This window comes from Melospiza georgiana, chromosome 6 (assembly GCF_028018845.1).
Source record: "Melospiza georgiana isolate bMelGeo1 chromosome 6, bMelGeo1.pri, whole genome shotgun sequence".
NCBI lineage: Eukaryota > Metazoa > Chordata > Aves > Passeriformes > Passerellidae > Melospiza > Melospiza georgiana.
Window position 1 is genome coordinate 55,820,235 of NC_080435.1, and position 18,311 is coordinate 55,838,545.

The 18,311-nt window shown below is 44.4% G+C and overlaps 1 protein-coding gene across 2 annotated transcripts in view; it reads left to right on the forward strand.

Moving 5' to 3' along the window:
• Positions 1-18,311, forward strand: part of CEP170B (centrosomal protein 170B) — a 58,485-nt gene that overhangs the window by 35,733 nt on the left and 4,441 nt on the right. Inside the window, exons 11-20 of one of the 2 annotated variants that reach the window (XM_058025581.1) lie at positions 637-822; positions 1,016-1,124; positions 2,568-4,352; positions 7,574-7,823; positions 10,031-10,190; positions 14,018-14,056; positions 14,601-14,744; positions 16,142-16,230; positions 16,774-16,867; positions 17,777-17,828. In XM_058025581.1, the coding sequence (XP_057881564.1) occupies positions 637-822; positions 1,016-1,124; positions 2,568-4,352; positions 7,574-7,823; positions 10,031-10,190; positions 14,018-14,056; positions 14,601-14,744; positions 16,142-16,230; positions 16,774-16,867; positions 17,777-17,828 (2,908 nt within the window). The remainder of the gene's footprint in view (positions 1-636; positions 823-1,015; positions 1,125-2,567; positions 4,353-7,573; positions 7,824-10,030; positions 10,191-14,017; positions 14,057-14,600; positions 14,745-16,141; positions 16,231-16,773; positions 16,868-17,776; positions 17,829-18,311) is intronic. The other variant, XM_058025580.1, reaches the window with a different exon arrangement.

Genomic DNA, 18,311 nt, shown 5'->3' on the forward strand with positions numbered 1-18,311 from the left:
TCCGCACAGCCAAGGCACTCTGTGTTGTTATCTTCCTCTGAACTTCCTGCAGTCAAGTGAGAGGAGCAAGCCCTTCTGAGGCATGAGTCTTGGTCACCCCTCATAGAAGGCCTGTTTATCTTCAGGGGGAATCTGTGAAACAGGCTCAAACACTCATCCATCTCAGAGGTGCATCCTGTCCCAGTTCCTTGTGGCAGTGCGGGGCTGCTTTGCTCAGCCCACTCAGCCACAGTCTATGAAAGGCACTGGGGATGGAGCTTTCCCATTTTCTCTGACTAAATCTTCATGAATGGGCTGGTAAGTAGCTTTTCCAACACTCATCCTAAATTTCTCTGGGCTGAAAAGGGACTCCTTTTCAGTGAAAGTTACTGCTGTTAAAGGCAACACCCCTAAATAATGAGGGAGAGAGGAAAGGTGGGTGTGAGTGGAATTCTATGATTATGTATATTTAAAGCTGCTGCTATGGAGTGCAGAAGAAAATCATTTACATAGTTTGCATGGAAGCATTGGCAAGTGTTTCTGGCCCCTTGGCATCATAGTTTGTGTGTGACTAATGTTTCACAGATTTTCATAGATTTTGGCTAATGTTTTTCTGTTTCCTTGCATTTTAATAATCCCATGCAAACATCTTTTCAGGTTTTTGGCGTTCTAGAATCGCCTGAATTTTCCAGAATCTCTTCAACCTTTAGACCAGTAATTAAAGGTGAAAAAGATGACGCCAGTTCTCAGCATCTAATCAGTGAAAACGGCACTAGTCAGAAGTCACCCTTGCTCCAGGCTCTTTCCTCAAAAGCTGTGAATGGGTCTCAGGCTGACGCACAGGTATGAGCAGTCCTGGTGGATTTCCTGGGATGGTGGAGGTGCAGATGGGCTTTCTGTCTGCATGTAATTGTGATGTGTAGCTTGATTTCTATTTTAAACAGACCGAGTGATTCTGTGAGAGAGGAGAGATTTTGTGGCTAGGATTTTGTGTCCAAACCCTCTTTCTGACCTCATTTTCCCCACCTTGTTGTAGATGTCTGCAGCAGCTCAGGGGAGTCAGAAGTGGGTGTCAAGGTGGGCGAGCCTTGCGGACAGTTACTCTGACTCTGGATTTGCCTCTGGGCCGGGTGATGGAAGTGTAGGTAAGTCTCATCCAGCACTGTGGTTTGAGGGTATCTGAATCTAAACCAGGATGATCGGAAAAGCAGAAATTCAGGGCATCTCTGCATCTGGCTGTAGCTTGTTTTCTCTTTTAGCTGCAGTAGTTGGAGATGAGAAGCACAGAGTGAGTAGTTCCCCGTGGACTGAAGATAGAGAGAGCCTCTGCTTTGCATTTTGGAGTTATTCAAGAGGTTCTTAAATGTTAGGTTTGACATGACTAAGGGGAACCTGGGAAGGAGAAAGCTTGTAAGGGCTTTGGGTGTTAACCAGCCCCAAGCTGTGGTTCCTTAGACTGCCGTGTGATGCCAGATGAGAACCCTTTGCACATAGCCTTGGAGTTAGTTCCTGACTTGCATATTTTAGGATGCTTCTCCTGTGTCTGGCTGTGCTGAGAATTTAGGCTGTTCTGGGATTTGCTGTTGAGTGGCCAGTTTAAAGGGTGGAGATCAGCATAGAAAACTGGATGTGGTGGGGGAGAAACGATGGGAGTCTGATAACCTCCAGCTTCCTAACTTGGAAGACACCTTACAGACCCTGTGGTCCTCTTGGTGTGTGAGAAAAGGAGAAAAGCACTTTGTTGGCTTTTGCAAAAGTTTTCAACATTTTTTTGCTTGCGATTACTTGTCATACCTTCTTGCCATCGACAGCTAAAAGATTAGAAGGAACTAAAGATTAGAAGGAATCTTTGTTTCAGAGATCATTGCATTGTTTTCACACAGTGTAGGATACCTAACTCCTGGAGGACTTGTAATATTACCATAGCCAAATAACCAGTGATCCTGGTATTTAAAGGTGTTATCAGATATGGAGGCCTGGCCAGAAGCATGGGAGAAGTAGGAACACTCTTTCTATGGAGTGTTAGTGTTGCTGCTGATAAGCCCACACAAGCTGGGGCACGGAGCTCTAATTCAGAGCCTCTTGATTATCACAGAGTCTTTCTCCTGGGACTTTGCTCTGGGATATGAGTGTAGGAGAACTTGTACTGTGAAAAACACAGTCTATTTAGTCAAATGGGCAATGTTGTTTAGAATGGCACTTAAAACACTGCATCACTGATGTCTGATGGCTTTTCATCTCATTCCTGTGGCCTGATTGATGCTAGATGCCAGCGATGTCATTATACTCCATAGTGCTTGTACTGAGAGGTATATTATGGGAGAATGAATCTGACATACTACCTTGAGAAGGGAAGGTATTGAGCAGTGTGATTCAGCAAAGGAATCAAGTTTAATGTCTGTATTGATAAACCTGAGAGAGCAGGCACCAACCAGGCCCTGCTGATGTTCAGATTACATAAGACCTTAGTTCTAAGCACACCTTGTGAGTGCTTTTGTGGACTTGCATTTTACAAGATCAGTCTCTTCCTAAACAAAGAAACAAATAAATCGCACAGTTTTACACTAATTGATTCTTTTCCTCTTAAGTCTCTTCAGAAAGTGGGGTGCTCCCAAAACCTGGAGAACCAGAAAACTCTGTGCCCTCGAGAACAAGGCGCCTTCTTCCCCAGCTCCCTCCAAGTGATAAATCAGACAGCCCCACTCCCACAGTCCTGGTGTGCCAGGAGTCCTATTCAGAGGTTACCAAGAGAACCATTGTGAAGGATGGCTGCGTGGAAGCCTGTGGCGATTCCAACAGCCACCTCTTCATCCAGGAGGACCTGGATCCGGATAGCCTCAGCGATGCCAGCAGATCTGACGATGGCTTCAGCACGGAAAAAGGGAAGAAATACAAAGAGAACAGCAAAATGCTAGAGCAGATGAGGGAAGACAATAGATCAGAGAGTCGGCAGCCAGGAGCCACCCGGATCTCTCACGTGAGAGCTGTGAGTGAGCCAGTTTCTACTTCCTTCTACATTGGTGATGACAGCAATGATGCAGAGGTTCCCTCCAAGCTCTCCATGAGTATATCCCATGCTCGAGCAGACAAAGACAGCAAGGATCCGGAGTTTTCCTTCAAGTGTGCTGGCACACCAGTTTCTGGAAAGCCACCGGTCAAAGATGTCAGTGCTTATATAAACACGGCTGGAAAAGTTGTCATTTCCCTTCATCAGAGTCTTCCTCAAGATCAAGAAAACATGTCAGGAAAGGAAACGGCATCTTTTGTTAGACAGGAAAGTTTTACCAAAGATAAATCAAGCAGCGGTGTTCCTCAGAATAAACTCCCACATATTTCAAGTCACCCTCTGCTTAAAGATTTAGAGGCTCTTCGGTCAACTCGCATGGACTTTGGTCAGGACACTCATCTTCTGCTTAAGGACACTGAAACTGCCTTGGCAGCGCTGGAAGCCAAATTGCTTGGTCAAAGCCAACAGCTGGAGTCGTCAGAAACTGCTGGTCAGCTGGAGGACTCCTTGTCAGGGGACTCAGATGTAGATACAGCCAGCACAGTCAGCTTGGTGAGCGGCAAAAACGTCCCAGCGAGTGCCCCGAAACGCAAAGCAGTTGTGAGCTTGCAGAAGGAGAAATCTTCCTCCACACCATCCATCCAGGACCAGTGTGGGCAGCCCAGCGCTCGGGACAGGCTGACAGAGAAGCAGAAAACACAAGCACCAGAGGCACCCAACCGAGCAGAGGCCACCAAACGCTTCCAGATGAAGCGGAGCGCTGGGACTCGAGGGTCACTTGACTTCACAGACGACGAGAGAAGTTCGAACTCGTCCTACCTGCCAGTCCCAGATGCGGTTGTGTCTGACCACGAGCACTCGGTAACCCGGCCTGTTCCCAGGAGGAAACCTTTCACTCAGCCCACCAAGGAGGACCAGAGCAAAACGACCTCGAACGTGCAGAAAATCCAGCAGGTTCTCACCCGGTCCAACAGTTTATCCACCCCCCGGCCCACGAGGGCCTCAAAGCTGCGCCGTGCCCGGCTGGGAGATGCTTCAGACAATGAGTGTGTGGATGCTGACAAAGCAGCCTCCAACTCGGATGCCACTGCTCAGGGCACCAAGCAGCCCACGGAGACGAAGAAGCTGTCCCGGCTGGACATCCTGGCCATGCCCAGGAAACGGGCAGGATCATTCACAGTGCCCAGTGACTCGGAGACGGCGCAGGCGAGGACGGGCTTTTCGGGCCGCAGCGCCGAGTCCTATCGCAAGACGGGCGTGTCGGAGGTGAGAGCTGCGGCCAGGAAAACAGCAGCTGCTGCCTCTGCCAAGCAGCCTTTCAGCAGGACTCGTTCAAGCAGTGTCAAGTATTCCTCCTCGTCATCCTGTAAGTGCTCCTGCTTTATGTTTCTCCCCTCTTCCCCTGTTTCTGACCTACAGGCTGCACGTAGTTGCCGGGTGTATCGCAGTAGTAGAGGTGCTGCCTTGGTGAGTACAAAAGTCTGCATTTATGAGCAGCACAGATGTTGAGATTTCATGTGGATTTGGAGACAGCAGAGCACTCTCATACTCAGTGAGATGGTATTGTGGTTATGTCTGTGAGAATACTCCAAATAGCTACTCCAGTGGTTTGTTTTTTGAACAACCAGTTGCCATTTGACAGTTGGCCATATTTTTTTAAAAAGATAGAATTTAATGCCTTTCTAGTGCTGCAAAAAATTCTGATCTCTTTTACTTGTAAAATTCAAAGTTTTCTCCTAGAGAGCTTATAACGGTGTTGGTGACAGCTGATGTCCAAGGTGGCAGGTTTGAAGGCATCTGAAACTGAAGAACAAAAAATATGTCCCTGTGTTGTGAAAGCTGTTCCCTTGTTGTCCTGAAAATATAAATACAGAGCTAGACACTGCACATTGATTACCTCATGAGATTGACACTTCTATGTATTTTCACTGACTTTTGCCACAGCTAAGGCAGGTTCACAGTTGGGGTTCCCATGAGGCAGAGGTAGGAATGTAGGAATTACATTGCCCTATAGTTGAGCACTCAATAGACCCTTGAAAAATCAGCATTTGTCATATTGAAATCAGCCTTCAATTAAGAGGTGGGGACAATTCAGATGACAACTTTGGGATGGTAATTAATTATGGGAAATTGTTCCTGAAACCTTTGGTTTAAGTTCAGGACAATGCCTGTAGTCCTTGACATGCAGCAGATGTGGCAAAGCAAATGTGTTTGCTTAGGATTTTAGGAATGATTGGTAGCCAGAGGGAGAGGAAGAACCCCTTTGGCTGGATTTCTCAGTAGAATCCTATTTTCAGCAGTTTCATGTTTTTGTAAGGGGTCTTGGAGTTCTGGATGTGTCCTTTTATATATTTTCATACAGCTGAGTATTTATCCCCCTTGCATTATTAATTTTTATTGCATGCTAAAAATGTTATTTGCTGCTTGTTTTGGATTGTTTTAGTACATTCAGCTTCACCTTTAATTTTAGTGATTTTTTTCCTTACACACTTGTATATATGCATGTAAATCAGAATGTGATTAAGCTAAAACAGTATGTACAGTCTCTGCTCTTGCCTTTTGTTGAGATGATGCTATTATTAACTTCTTGTTAATGCTGATAAACAAATTTAAAGCGAGATAATGTGGTCAGTTTTCCAAACAGGAGGTGCTCTTTGCACTCCCTCTGCCTTTGGACCACAGGCTTCAAATCATTCAGAGAAAAATGATAAGTGTTGGCCAGTTCTTTATTTAAATGAATTGGTTTTTGATTTCCACACCTCTGTAGCAGCATGCTAACACCTTTCCTTGTCCATAGTTGCAGCAGATGATGCTAATCTTTCCTCTGAATTAGTCACTCTTAAAATACTAACCTCCTAATTCTTTGATAGGATTGTGAACCTTGTGCAAGCTCTGAGTACACGCTGGTGTATTTCGAGCTTCATCGTGCTTGCTGTTGTGTGATCCATGCTCCTGTACTAATGCTGTTGTAGACATAGCAAATCAGCAGCTAGAACTCCCTTCCTGCAGCCAGAGTGACATGTTGTGAAACTGGACTATTGCACTGTGCCATCAAGACTTTTTTTAGCACAATACAACAACCCTTGAAAGCTTTGAGTGTGAGGCCTAGGGGATAGGGAGGCAGATGTTGCTGATTTATTCCAGGAGTTCTTAGTGTTTAGTTAACCACAGGAGTTCCAACTCTCCCAGTGGGAGAAAGTTAATCTCACCGTGGAGGAACAGCATGAACTGTCTGCCCATGAGACAAGAAATGCCAGTATATTGTTGGGCCATCTGAAGTAGCTTTCTGTGAAAGTCACAGATAAGATCAGAATTACCCAAGTTACCAGTTCTGAGAGCTAAAGGCTTGTCTCCCATGCTCCTCTTTGTACACAATTTGTTTACTCAGGATAATTTAAATGATACTGAGGGAGCTGATTCTGATTTCCCTTGGTGTACAGAGATGGAAAATGAGTCTCATCATTTTAAAATTGCCGTTCAGTGACAGGGTGACCTCTTGATTCTAAAACTGCATTTAAAAAAGAGATACAATTCTGTGAATTGAATATGAGCAAATTTATTTTTATTTTATATATATATATATATATATATAAATATCCTAAGCCAAGGCATTGTTATAGCTATGGGTGAGATAGCAACGTCTAGGAGTTCTTTCACTATACAGTAATTATCTATAGCTTCTACCTGCATCTTACACACCAAATTAGTTGGTTTTGTTTGTATGGTGTATGATGCTGACTTAATTCACAGGTAGTGTTTCAGTGTTAGGATTGTCTTGGTAACACAGTGAAGTTTTTCGGTGTTGTAATTCTAAATAACTTGTCTGGTTCTGTGTTTGGTGGGTCTTCATTCTCCAGGGGTGGACAGAAGGGAATGAAGCAGTACCTGTAGAGAGTATAGTGAGGCGGCAAACATTGAGAGCCCAGTTTTCAAACAAGGACACCTTGACATTTCCCATGCAAGGAAGACCTGGGTGTCTACAGATCTGCAGAACAAGTTGGGAAAAGTGAGCAGCTTCCACTTGGCTCCAGGGCTTGGAGCCAGTCCTGACTGTGAACACTTTCTTGTAGACTGTCATTACTGGTGAATTGTGAGGCAGGAGGTGAGCACGGGGTGTGGACTCTTGCAAATAACACCAAGCACCAACAGGCTACTCTTCACTCCAAAACCCCTCCTTCTGCTTGTACTTGAAGCTAATTAGAAAGGTATCTGCAGGCTTGAAAATTGGGCTCTCTTCAGAAAAGGACTTCTGTGGGACTATGAGGAGTCTGAAATGTGTGCTACTTACACACAGAGCTTCTGTGCATGGAAAGCCAAGTCTGTGGTAGTAATTTACTACAGTGGAGGCATTAACACTGTCATTATGATTTTCCATTGGAATTTTCCACTCCAAATTTGTACAGTGAATGGGAGCCATAGAGGGGCTCAACTTTGAAATAAGCTCAGAAAATGTGGTATTTTAACTTAAGATCTGCACAGAAACTCTCCTTTCCTTGTGCTCTTGGGCTAGTTTTGTGTTACCTTTCAGCCTTTTGTGGTTACTTTTGACTACTGTCCTTGGTCTGAAACCAATTCATTTTTTATAAGCATCAAGGCGGAGACCACAGGGTTCAGATTACACTTCCACTTCGGAGGAGGAATATGGCTCAAATCACAGCTCCCCTAAACACAAACGCTCCCATACTTCAACAGCCACACAAACACCGAGGATGCGTGGCTCTGGGCTGGGCAGGCAGAAGCACAACGGCAGAGAAACGGATGAGGATGAAGATTTTGATGACAACCCTGACCCCTACGGCTTCATTGCGCAAACAGCAGAGATAGCAGAAATTGCCAGGTGAGGTGGGGCTTTATCTGTTAACCCACGAGTTGAAAATGGGTTGTTTTCTTCTTGGTGTTGAAATCAAACCCAGGTGTGGGGGTAGTGTTGTTTGTGTGCCCACATATCCTTTATATATGAACATTGACTTGGAAGGGTTTCATGAGCCTTTACAGCCTGGATGTGCTGGTTGTACCTTGTATCTACAAAAGGCCATGGTGCAGGGCATTGTCTCTTGGTTTGTTTCTTGTTCAAGCTGTGGGAAGTCTAGTTGTTTATACCTGCATAACTCTGCTCTCTGCTGGAAGTCACAGTGTGTGTGTGTGTATGGTATGGTTGGTGTGAACTCTCTTAATTCTCTGCAGAGGAAGTCAAATGGATTAGCAAAGACTGAATATGTAAACTGTTGAAGCTGCTTTGCCCGAAGCTGGTCAGGGAGCAGTAAGAAATAGCTGCAGGGCAGAAACCTCTTTGCTTGGCACAACTGAATCTGAACCTGTCTAGACCTTGTATATAAATGAATCGTTGCTTAGCTTGATGTTCCTGGATACGGTGCTTGCTGTGTACTGGTGGTCTGTTGGTTGCCTGGAGGGCTTCAGCAATAAAGCAAATAGATTCTTTTTTTAAACAGTGGCATTTGAGGTTTGTCATCTCTAATATGCAACTGTGTTATGCCAACTTTCCAGAAATACTGGTCTTCCATTGTACTGGCCATACTTGAGATACTTTTGCCTGAGGAAGCTGCCTTGTGTCTGCTTTTGGCCACATCGCCCTCGCCGCTGCCACGCTCACCTCGAAAGGGCTTTTCTTGCTGAAAGTTGCTGTCAAGCTGCTAGAAAGCGTGTCAGCCTTTAAAGCAGGCTGCTTTACCTGTGCTGCACAGTGTGTGTGTGTGTGTGAGATGGCAGCTTCCCTCCCAGCAGCACTCCCAGCACCGGGGAGCTGGGGCTCTCAGCAGCTATAAATACGCGGTTGCGTCAGCCTTGTCTGGCGCTGCGCTGAGCAGGGCTCTGTCACAGAGTCTGCCTGCTAATTGCAGCTCTGGTTTCCCTTGCTGCTCCCGAATTAACTGGGAGGGGTTTAGAGGAGTCAGGGAGAGTTAAAAGGGAAAATGCCACTTGTTTACAGTAGTGAGTCACATAATGGAAGTGTTTGGTGACAGCTATATCCAAACCAGCACAGAGAGGGGTTACCTTGTGCAGGCAGCTCAGTCTGCATTTTTTTAGTTCAACTGTGCATTTTCTTTCCAAGGAAATGTTTTGATGAACTGACAGTTTTATCACATTGCTTGTTTTCCTTGTGGGTGCCTTCCAATTTGGAATATTCCATAATAACATGGGGTTTTTTTGTTGGGTGGGGTGTTTTGGGGTTTTTTTTGGTAGGCTGTTTTAGTTTTTTTTTCATTAAAAGAAGACAGTTGTTCCAAATGAATCTGACTAGCTGTAAGATTATCTTTCCTCATGGAAGTTTTCCTTTAAAATTACCACAACAGCTACTTCTGGTCTGAAGGGGTTTTTTAAAGCTGTACTACAAACAATCCAGAGACTTAGGAACTGTTTTTGAGCTCTAGAGCAGATAGAGCAGGGTCCTGCCAACACTGAGTGTTAACTGGACACCTGTCAAGGGGCTTGAAGTTTCAAGATTTGGTTTCTGAAAACCAGATCCTTCTAATGTATGCTATGCTTATCTTCATAATCCCTCATCTCTTGTGGAGAATGTGGAGGCATATTGTGATTTTCAGTGTACAGACCACAAGGAAAATGCAAGAGGAATTGAGGTTTTTTCTTTTAGTAAAAAAAAAAAAAAAGTTTTTTCCCCTGTATGTACTTTTTAATGGAAAACAAGACCCAGGAAGAAAAATTAACTGTACTGTGTAAGAAAACAAACAAACAAGAGAAAGAAGTAGAGTGAATGGGTGGGGGAGCAATAGCATAATTTTTTTAATGGATTGTCTCTACTTTCTGGCAATGTGTAGTCACTAGAATTTGCTTTATATCAGTTCTTCACTTTGAAGCTGGATTCAGGAGGGAAGGAGACCAACTTTTTATGCAGCTAGCACGTTCCTCAGCACCCTGCCAAGGCAGCCCAAAAAGCCCTGCTTGCCCTAGCCTCTGCAGAGATTATACCTCCCACAAACCTTTTGTGGCTCCTTTTTTATATGTTATGAACCTGAGGCGTGTTGCATTCTGTGTGCTGATGGTTCTGCTTCGTTGCCTGTGCTTCAGGCTCAGCCAGACCTTGGTGAAGGATGTGGCCATCCTTGCTCGGGAGATTCACGACGTTGCTGGAGATGGGGACTCGCAGAGCTCCTCAGGGACAGGACCCAGCCCCTGCCTCAGCTCTGTGCCCAACACTCCAGCTTCCACCATATCTGCCAGAGAGGAGGTAAGGTGGGATCACTGGCATCTCTGCCCCTCGGTGTTAGTGAGTGCCTGGGACATGGGAGACCAGGGCAGTATCCCCAATTGCTGCAGCACCGAAAAACCTTTATTTCTTGTACTCCTAAAAAGCACCACTAGAAAGACCAACTGCAGCACTGAAAGCCTTCATTCCTTGTCCTCCTAAAAAGCACCACCAGAAAGACCAACTGCAGCCTATTTAGGGTGCTCTATATTTTCTCCTCTCTGCCACAGCCAGAATCATATAATTTCCCAAGGCTTCTGTTTGGATGCTGGTCCCTGAAATTTGCATCTGAGGAACAGGAGGGAGAGGATGTGTTGTGCTGCTGTGCCGGGGAGCCAGAGCCTTCCTCTTTGTTTCACACAAGGCACTGATCGTGTGTGCTGGCTGCACTCTCTGTGTCAGCTGTGTTTTTGTGTTCTGCTGTGTCCTTTCTGCCAGGACTGTTGGAATGCTGTGCAGGTGTTGCTGGAATCCCTTCCCTCCATCTGAGTATCGATGGAGGAGGGCAAGGACTCTGGGAGCTGGGCAGGGAGGCAGGCGGGTAGCTTGGGAAGTGCTGTCCCCCAGCCCTTCTGTGAAGCTGTGGCTTCCTCCCAAACTGCTCAGCTCAGTTTGTCCACACTAGGCTGGGAAGCAGAGGCAATTTCTTAATTTGTTTCACCAGTGCTGTAGCACAGGGACCAGCTCAGCTCAAATTTGCCTGCAAGGTCACCAGGAGGCTTCAGATGCTGAAGCAAAATTGCCTTTGCTACTGTTTAAATCCAAATTCCCTCCTGTGTACCACCATGTGGGCTTAAAAAATACACAGCTCTCTGCTGCTCAGATGGTTCCCCTGGCCCCCTGTTGTCTTTGACTGTTGTGAGAATTGCAGACCCATCCTAGGCAGGGTTGAAAGCTGAGACCAAGCCTGTTACTCTGCCAAGAGGGTCCTTGGAGGCCCTGTGATCCTGCTGTGATCAGCACTAGATCAAGGAGAAGTTTAGGGAAGTAACCAGAAGATCAGGCAAGTGTGGCTGTGGTTGTGCTAAACTGAGATCAGCTGCAGCCTGCTCAGGGAGGGGTTTGTCCTGGGGCCTTTTGGAGCCAAAGTGCACAAATGTTTCACAATAACTGCAGGCTCTAAGATAAAGTGTTTTACTGCTTTGTTTCCTTGCAAGTGCCACGCCTGCCAAGCTGCCTTTTGTATTATTCTTTTCAAGCAGTAAAGGTGACATGCCTACTGTACTTGTGACTTGCAAATGAAACATTTTACTGGGCTCCCACTTGCTTACAGGAAAGCAGGGGAGGAAGAGCAGCATCTCTGCTTTTTTTTTTTGGGGTGCCACTGAAGGGTTCAACCATAACTCAGCTCATACAGAGGGATGTTCCCTGCAGCTAGAGGGGGACACCTGGAAAACAGTGTTTCTGCTCTGTGCAAAATGACAGGCTCCAAAGTGTGGTGATGAATAGCAAGAATCACAAACCCAGGTTGCTCAGACCTGGATGAGGATTTCTCTGTGGCTTTGCAGTGCTGCTGTGTGGGACATGCCAGCCAGTCCCTCACAGCAGTCAGGAGAGCAAATTCAGGACTGTCACACTGTAGGGAACTCCTGGCAGTGCCCACTGCCAGAGCAGTTTTTGAGATCTTACAGTGTTGTGAAGGACGAAGCACTGATATTAATCAGTGAAGACCGATCAGGAGCCATAACCTTTGGTGTGTTCAGGTAGTGGCTGAAAACACTCTAAAGGCTTCTAATGAGGCTTCCTCTGAGCAGGAGTGGATATCAGCATGGTTTCAGCAGGGCCAGCATCTGGCAGCCCATTTGAGTACACCCAAAATGCCAAAGTGCATTGGTGTTGCTGCCTGACGTGATTGATAGCCAGGAACAGGTTCCATCAGCAGGGCTTTCTGCTGGCAGTGCTGAGATGTGCAGCCAGATCCTGAATAGCTTTCAATCCTAAAGAGTGCAGCTTGGGGGTCTTGTTATGAATGCCAACAGTATAAACTGATGTGAGTTTAGTAAACAGACACCTCATCTTTGGCACTGGACCAGATTCAGCCCCAGTGCACTGCCATGCCTGCTTCCCCCAGTCTGTGTTGTTGAAACTGTGCTGAATTAATAATTCTGGCTTAATGCAGAGAAGCTGCTGGGAAATTTCTGAAGATCACTGTGTGTGATGCTAAGCATTGTGAATTTTGTGAGTGTTTGTCAAACAACTTTATATTAAATATTCTAGGAAAGGACATAGTGATGAGAAATAGCTACCATGGTTATAATAGTAATATATTGAAAGATCTGATAGAAGGAATAATGTGAATAAGAAAAATTTTCTGTGTGTGGGTGTCTCTTATGCTGCAATGGCTTATGCAGTGTTGTATGTCTTTCTGCATTTTAGTACTAAATATTTATATCTATTCCAAAAAAGTGGGGGAAAACGCAGGAAAAATAAGTACTGATACTGGAATCACTTTTGAGTGTTTAATGCTGTACCAGAAACATCATCTGGGACCAGTGTGTGGTTGGCATTTCTCAGCCTCAAATGAACTGCTTTTTAAATTAGTTTCATTAAGAAGCTTGGTTAAAGTTTAAATGAGGAGTATCCTCTTATAAGTTAAGGTGGAGCCTTAGATTTAAACCTTATTCTTCAGTTTCTGTTCTGTCAGGTTCAGTGCTGGCTTGGATGTTTGCAAAGGAGGCTTTCCATTTCCCCAGTGTATGTTTGGGGTGGTTTTGTTTTTCTAGGCTCAGCTGTATAGTTTATGATAAGATAGATTCTTGGCATACAGAGCTGAGTACTGCTACAAATTAAGCAAACTTAAAAAAAAAAAAGGCAAAAAAACAACAGAACAAAAGAGTTCAGCAAGGATGAAACCTTAATATTTCCTGTTTACCAAAGCCTTGGGTTGTTTGGGATGCCTTGCATTGTGGGTGTGTAGGTTTTGCAGGACCCAGCTTTCTGCAGAGCTCAGCCATCAAACTTAAACCTCAGCTGCTGCAAACACAGTCAGAGTTGGGTCATCCCAAATCACTGGCTATTTCTGCAAATTTTATAACATAACATTCTTTTGGCAGGTCTTTTTAAAAAAGTTGATAACGATGTAACAAAAACTAAAGAGCCTGATTAAGTTTGTTAAGTTGTGTAATGTACTCAGTATGAGTGTTGTTACGACAAGAGGAAATGCTTATGGGTGTGATGGAACAGAAAATGTGAGAACAGAACAGGTCATGCACAGAATCTCCTGGGATGGTGGAGCAGGTGCTGTCCTTGCCTTGTTTTCAGCTGGTTGGGCTGAGACCTGCTCACTGTAGGAATATCTCATTCCCTTCTGACACTTTTACTGCTCCAATCAGCCTAACTTACTGTTTCTGCACTTGATGAAAGGAAGCTTATTAGCTAAATATTTTGGCTGTTCTGCCCCTGTGCTATAATATCTCACACCTGCTGCCTGTGTATAACCCAAGTGCTGCTGCATAGTGTGGGGAGCCTGGCCCTTGGATGGCACACAGTTTCCTCACAAGGAGCTGTGTGCTGTGCCAACCAAAGAGCCTCTTGGGCTGGGTGTTCATCCCTTTCCCAGAGCACTCTGGATTTCACTCAGCACAGTCCAGTTTGGACAACTGGGAATCTGCCTGAGGCCACCTCAGCAGAACTGGCTGCTGACCAGGATCTCCATGGGCTTCAGTGCATGATGGAGGGTGGGCACCAAGTGCTGGTCCTCAGGAATGTGCTTTTGGGAATGTTAACCCCAAATAACCCTGTGTTCTCTTTGGTACTTGCTGTCACAGTCATTCACTAGCATTGATCTCTTTGTTTCTGTTTTAACACAGATTGCTCGTAGATCTTTTCGGCTGGCATATCCATCTCAGGTGCACTTTCCATCCCATTATTTTTGTATCTGTCTTGTCGCTGTTATTTTCTTCCCCTTCTTTTAAAGTTTTTGTCAGTAAACCCAACAAGAGTAACTATCTTGTCATTTCTGTTTTTCCTGTTAATTATTTGCTTTTTTAGTGGTTTTGTATTGCTTTTTCATCTCTTTCATATGTTACTAAATAGTTTCTGATTAATTTGAGTGTGATTTTAATGTTGAATTGATATATTAAGACATAAGATATGGGAAAACAGGGTCCTTTTGAGTTTTAGCTAAATTCAAAAAAGACAAAGATTTACTTTTCCATACATGCTCAAGACTCAAAATTTTAAAGTAGAATAGCCCCACAGAGTTTTGTGGTATGACTCCAGTGGGCAGGCACTTGCAGGATTGGGGTCTAATAATTTGCTTACAAGCCCATACCTGTCTGAACAAGACTTAAATGAATCAGTGTTCCTCTAAATCTGTAATAGCTGCAGTGAGTGCCTGTGAGCCTGCTTTCCCTACTAATTTTTAATGACTCATTACTCATTATTTCCAAGTTGGTGCAGCACATTCCAGAAGCAAGTCTGAACTACCAGAAAGTGCCTCCGGGATCAGTGGAACTGAAGGATTTTGACCAAAATATGAATGATAATAGAGAAGAGGATCCCTCAAGAAAAACAAGGACAAGAAACCGTGAGGAGGCAGGCCACCTTTTTCTTTACTTTATATATGACATGTTTTAAGCTGCTGTATGTCGTCTTGTTCTTTGCAAGCTGCCAAGGGAGACTGCTCAGAAACACCCCAAACCCACACTTCTCAGCAGCCCTGATGTATGGGTATAGAAACAGTGTTTAAAAAGAAAAAAGAGGAACAGAACCACCCATCTTGCCAGTAGTGACTGGAAGTTTCCTCTCTTGTGTAAAATGCCAGTAAAACCTGAGGCCGCATCACCTGTTTTTGGGAGCACACATTCAGTGTCAGAGCTGCCTTAGGCTGTTTCACTGCTGTCTTAGAGAAGAACTCAAGCATATCAGCTTTGAAATCTGAAGCACTGATAGTTTAATGTCACTGTTCTGCAGCTGGCATCCTGGTTAGAGCTGCTCATGGAGCAGCAGTGGCAGGATCTGGACCTTGGGAGGGGTGTGTGACTGGTGGCACAGCTGGCCTGCAGTCTGAGCATTGCTCCCTCCCATGTTACATGCAGGGTGACCTGCAAATCACAGGGGTGATGCTAAAGGCTGGGAAAGCCTGGCCTGCACTGGAGCTGGGGATGGTGTTGGGATGAGGGGTGATGGTGCCAGCAGGAGGAGGAGAAAGCTGCTGATCCAGCACTGGCTGTTGCTCCTGCCTGCTGTGGTGGGAAGGAAGAGCTGGGCAGAGGCTTCAGGGAGGCAGGGGGGCAGAGCTGGCTCCAGCACAGCCACTCTGGAGGTGGAGTGTGACTCACACAGGCACATACAGGGACTGTGGGCTGAGCCACTGGAGCTGATCCTGCCCTGTGACTGCTTGGAAGCAACTCCTTCCTCTCCTGTAGAGAAGTGCCAAGGCTGGATAAAGGGTGCAGCTTCAGAGTGCCCCCAGCTTGGTGTGGGCTTTCCTGGCAGAAGTCTGGAGGCTCTGCTAAGCCACAGGACTTGAATATTTGGGATTTGATAGTATTTTGTTGTTACTTTTAATAAAGCAGAATGTAACACGGTGGGATTCCTGCCTGTGAAGGTGATTTGAACTTATATGTGTCATATTAGGTAGTTTCAACTGTTTGTGGGGCTTCTTGCATTCTGTTGCATTCTCATTTGACTTTTGGGGTTTTTTTTTTTTTGGTGTGTGGAAAGTCCTAAGTGCTGTTCTTTCAGCAATGCTTAAATGCTTATGTTACTGCAAACAGTTCTGTCTCTAGCAAAAGTCTGAACTAGTTGGTTTTAACTGTTTTGCCAAAGTGCTGCAATAAAGCCACACATCATCTTAATCTCCCGTGAACTTCAAATATCATCCATACAAACAGAGATGTTTCAATGGAGATGATTTACTGTACAAAAAATTCCTGTTTTGTAATATGCTGCTTTTGCTAAAAGTTCTCCAATATGTCCTCATATTTTAGGTAATCTTTGACAATCTGATGTTGAACCCAGTGTCCCAGTTATCACATACAATCCGTGAAAATACAGAAAACCTCGCTGAAAAAATGAAGTAAGTAACTTCTTGTCTCTGGCCTGAAATATTGACTTGCTGGTGAGTTTGTTGAATTGCTACTTGTGGAAGATATTGTACTGTTGTCTTGGAAAGTTCTGTAATCAAGATGCAGGGAATCTACATGTAGGAAATAGTGTGTGTGCAGTGAACCAGAGGTAATATGGTTGTTTGCTATCACTTTTCCTCATATCTTTGGCCTTTGGAATTTTAATGCTGGATTTACCTGTTGATGCCTTGACTTTGAAATGCTGCCTGTGCAGAAGATACAACAGCAGAAAACTGGTGGATTGTCTCTTTTTACAAGGCTCTTGTAAATATGCAATATGTTACCCAACTTGTGAAATCTTTTCAAAGTTTGTTGTTGCTCTAGAGACATCAGAGGGAAGGACTTTGGATTGTTCCTAAATCAGCTGAAAGGAGCTTTATCCAGCTGCTAATCCACTAATCTCTTTTGTTGCCACATCTTGTGATAATTAAGTCTTTTAAACAAGCAGTTTTTTGATGGCAATTTTAAGATCTGCTCTACTTTTTGTATTACAGGATTCTGTTTCAAAACTCAGAAAGGACCTGGGAGGAAATGGAGGCCAAAATCAATTCAGAAAATGAAGTGCCAATTCTGAAAACATCAAACAAAGTAAGTCCATGCAAACAAGTCAAATACTAAAGACTTGATCCATGAAAGCTTTGTAAGAAACCAAACCAACAATCTCTGACCCTTCTCAAATCAATTTCTGGAATTTCTGGTCTATTTTCATCTGTTGAACTGGTGGATTTTGTTATTGTTTGAAGTGTCACAGAGTGAGTTCCTTCTGTGGTTTTGTTTCACCAAACCCTTTCCCAGTTCCTTTGCAAATGATCTTCAAAGCCTGGGTTTCTTAGCAGATGTTGAAGTTCAGGGTCATTGGGCCTCATTTAAACATTTACCAAAGAGTCACCTGCCATGTGGTTCCACAGCTTCAGTTGCAGACAGGTGTTTCTCATGAATGTTTGTTTTCTTCACCTGGAACTGTTTGATATTAGGGCAGTAAAAATCCACCTCAGGGTCCATTCACTCAGGTGATTCAGCCTCTCAAGATGGTGCTTGTGCTCTCATGGCCTTTCATTGTCCTTGAAGGGGATTGTCAGTAAGGATTTAAGGGCAGTAGTGGACCCAGTGAATATGATTAATGCTAAACAAGCTCGTGCTAGACCTGTGCAGCAGTATAAATGTGGCCAAATACCCTGTCTGGTGTAGGAGTTGAGTTTATAAACATCTTTGTGTATTTCATATTAAGGAGGAGTGTTTGTACAGGTGTAGCATTTCATAAAAGCCCCTGTGGCTATGAATATGAAAATGCTGTAGCAGCACTTGGTGGCACAGTGCAGAGCAGGCTCCCTGTGCACTGACCAAATGCCTCTCAATGCAGCTTTTCTACTAAATGAGCAAGGTTGGGCCTGACCTTGAATCTTCTTGATCAGATAATGCAGAAGCAGTAAGACTTGATTCCTGTGTCAGTCGAGTACTTTGTTGCTTAATTTTCCATTCTGATGCTTTTGTTTCTAGGAAATCAGTTCTATCCTGAAGGAGCTCAGGCGAGTTCAAAAACAGCTTGAAGGTTGGTCATCTAACATGTTCCTGTTGTCTCTCAAATGCCAGTAGAGTTGCACAAAATAAAGTATTGTTGGCCTGATTTGTCAGTGAAAGCTGGGAAAGGATGCAGAAGTTCAGGCTGTTACCACAGTGCTGTCTGCTGAATGCATAGGGAATTAACAGTAGATTTATCTTATACTGCCTGTTTTTAGGAAAATTTTTTACTATTGAAATGTAGAAACTGTTGCTATGGAAATGCTTTGTTTGTGGTAATTAGCATATTCCCATAAGATAAAATGGTGCAGGACTGTTCTGATGAAATAATATTTAGCAGCTCTTTCAGCCAGTAAGGCTGTGCTTTTTGGACTTGAATTTTGCACATAGATCTCTGCACTAGGAAAAACAAGACAAGCTCTTGCATCATTTAAAAGCATAATAAAGACATGTAAAAATACCTAGGCATCATTTTGGGCTCCTGCTAAAAGCTTGCCATTTGGCTGCTCTAGTT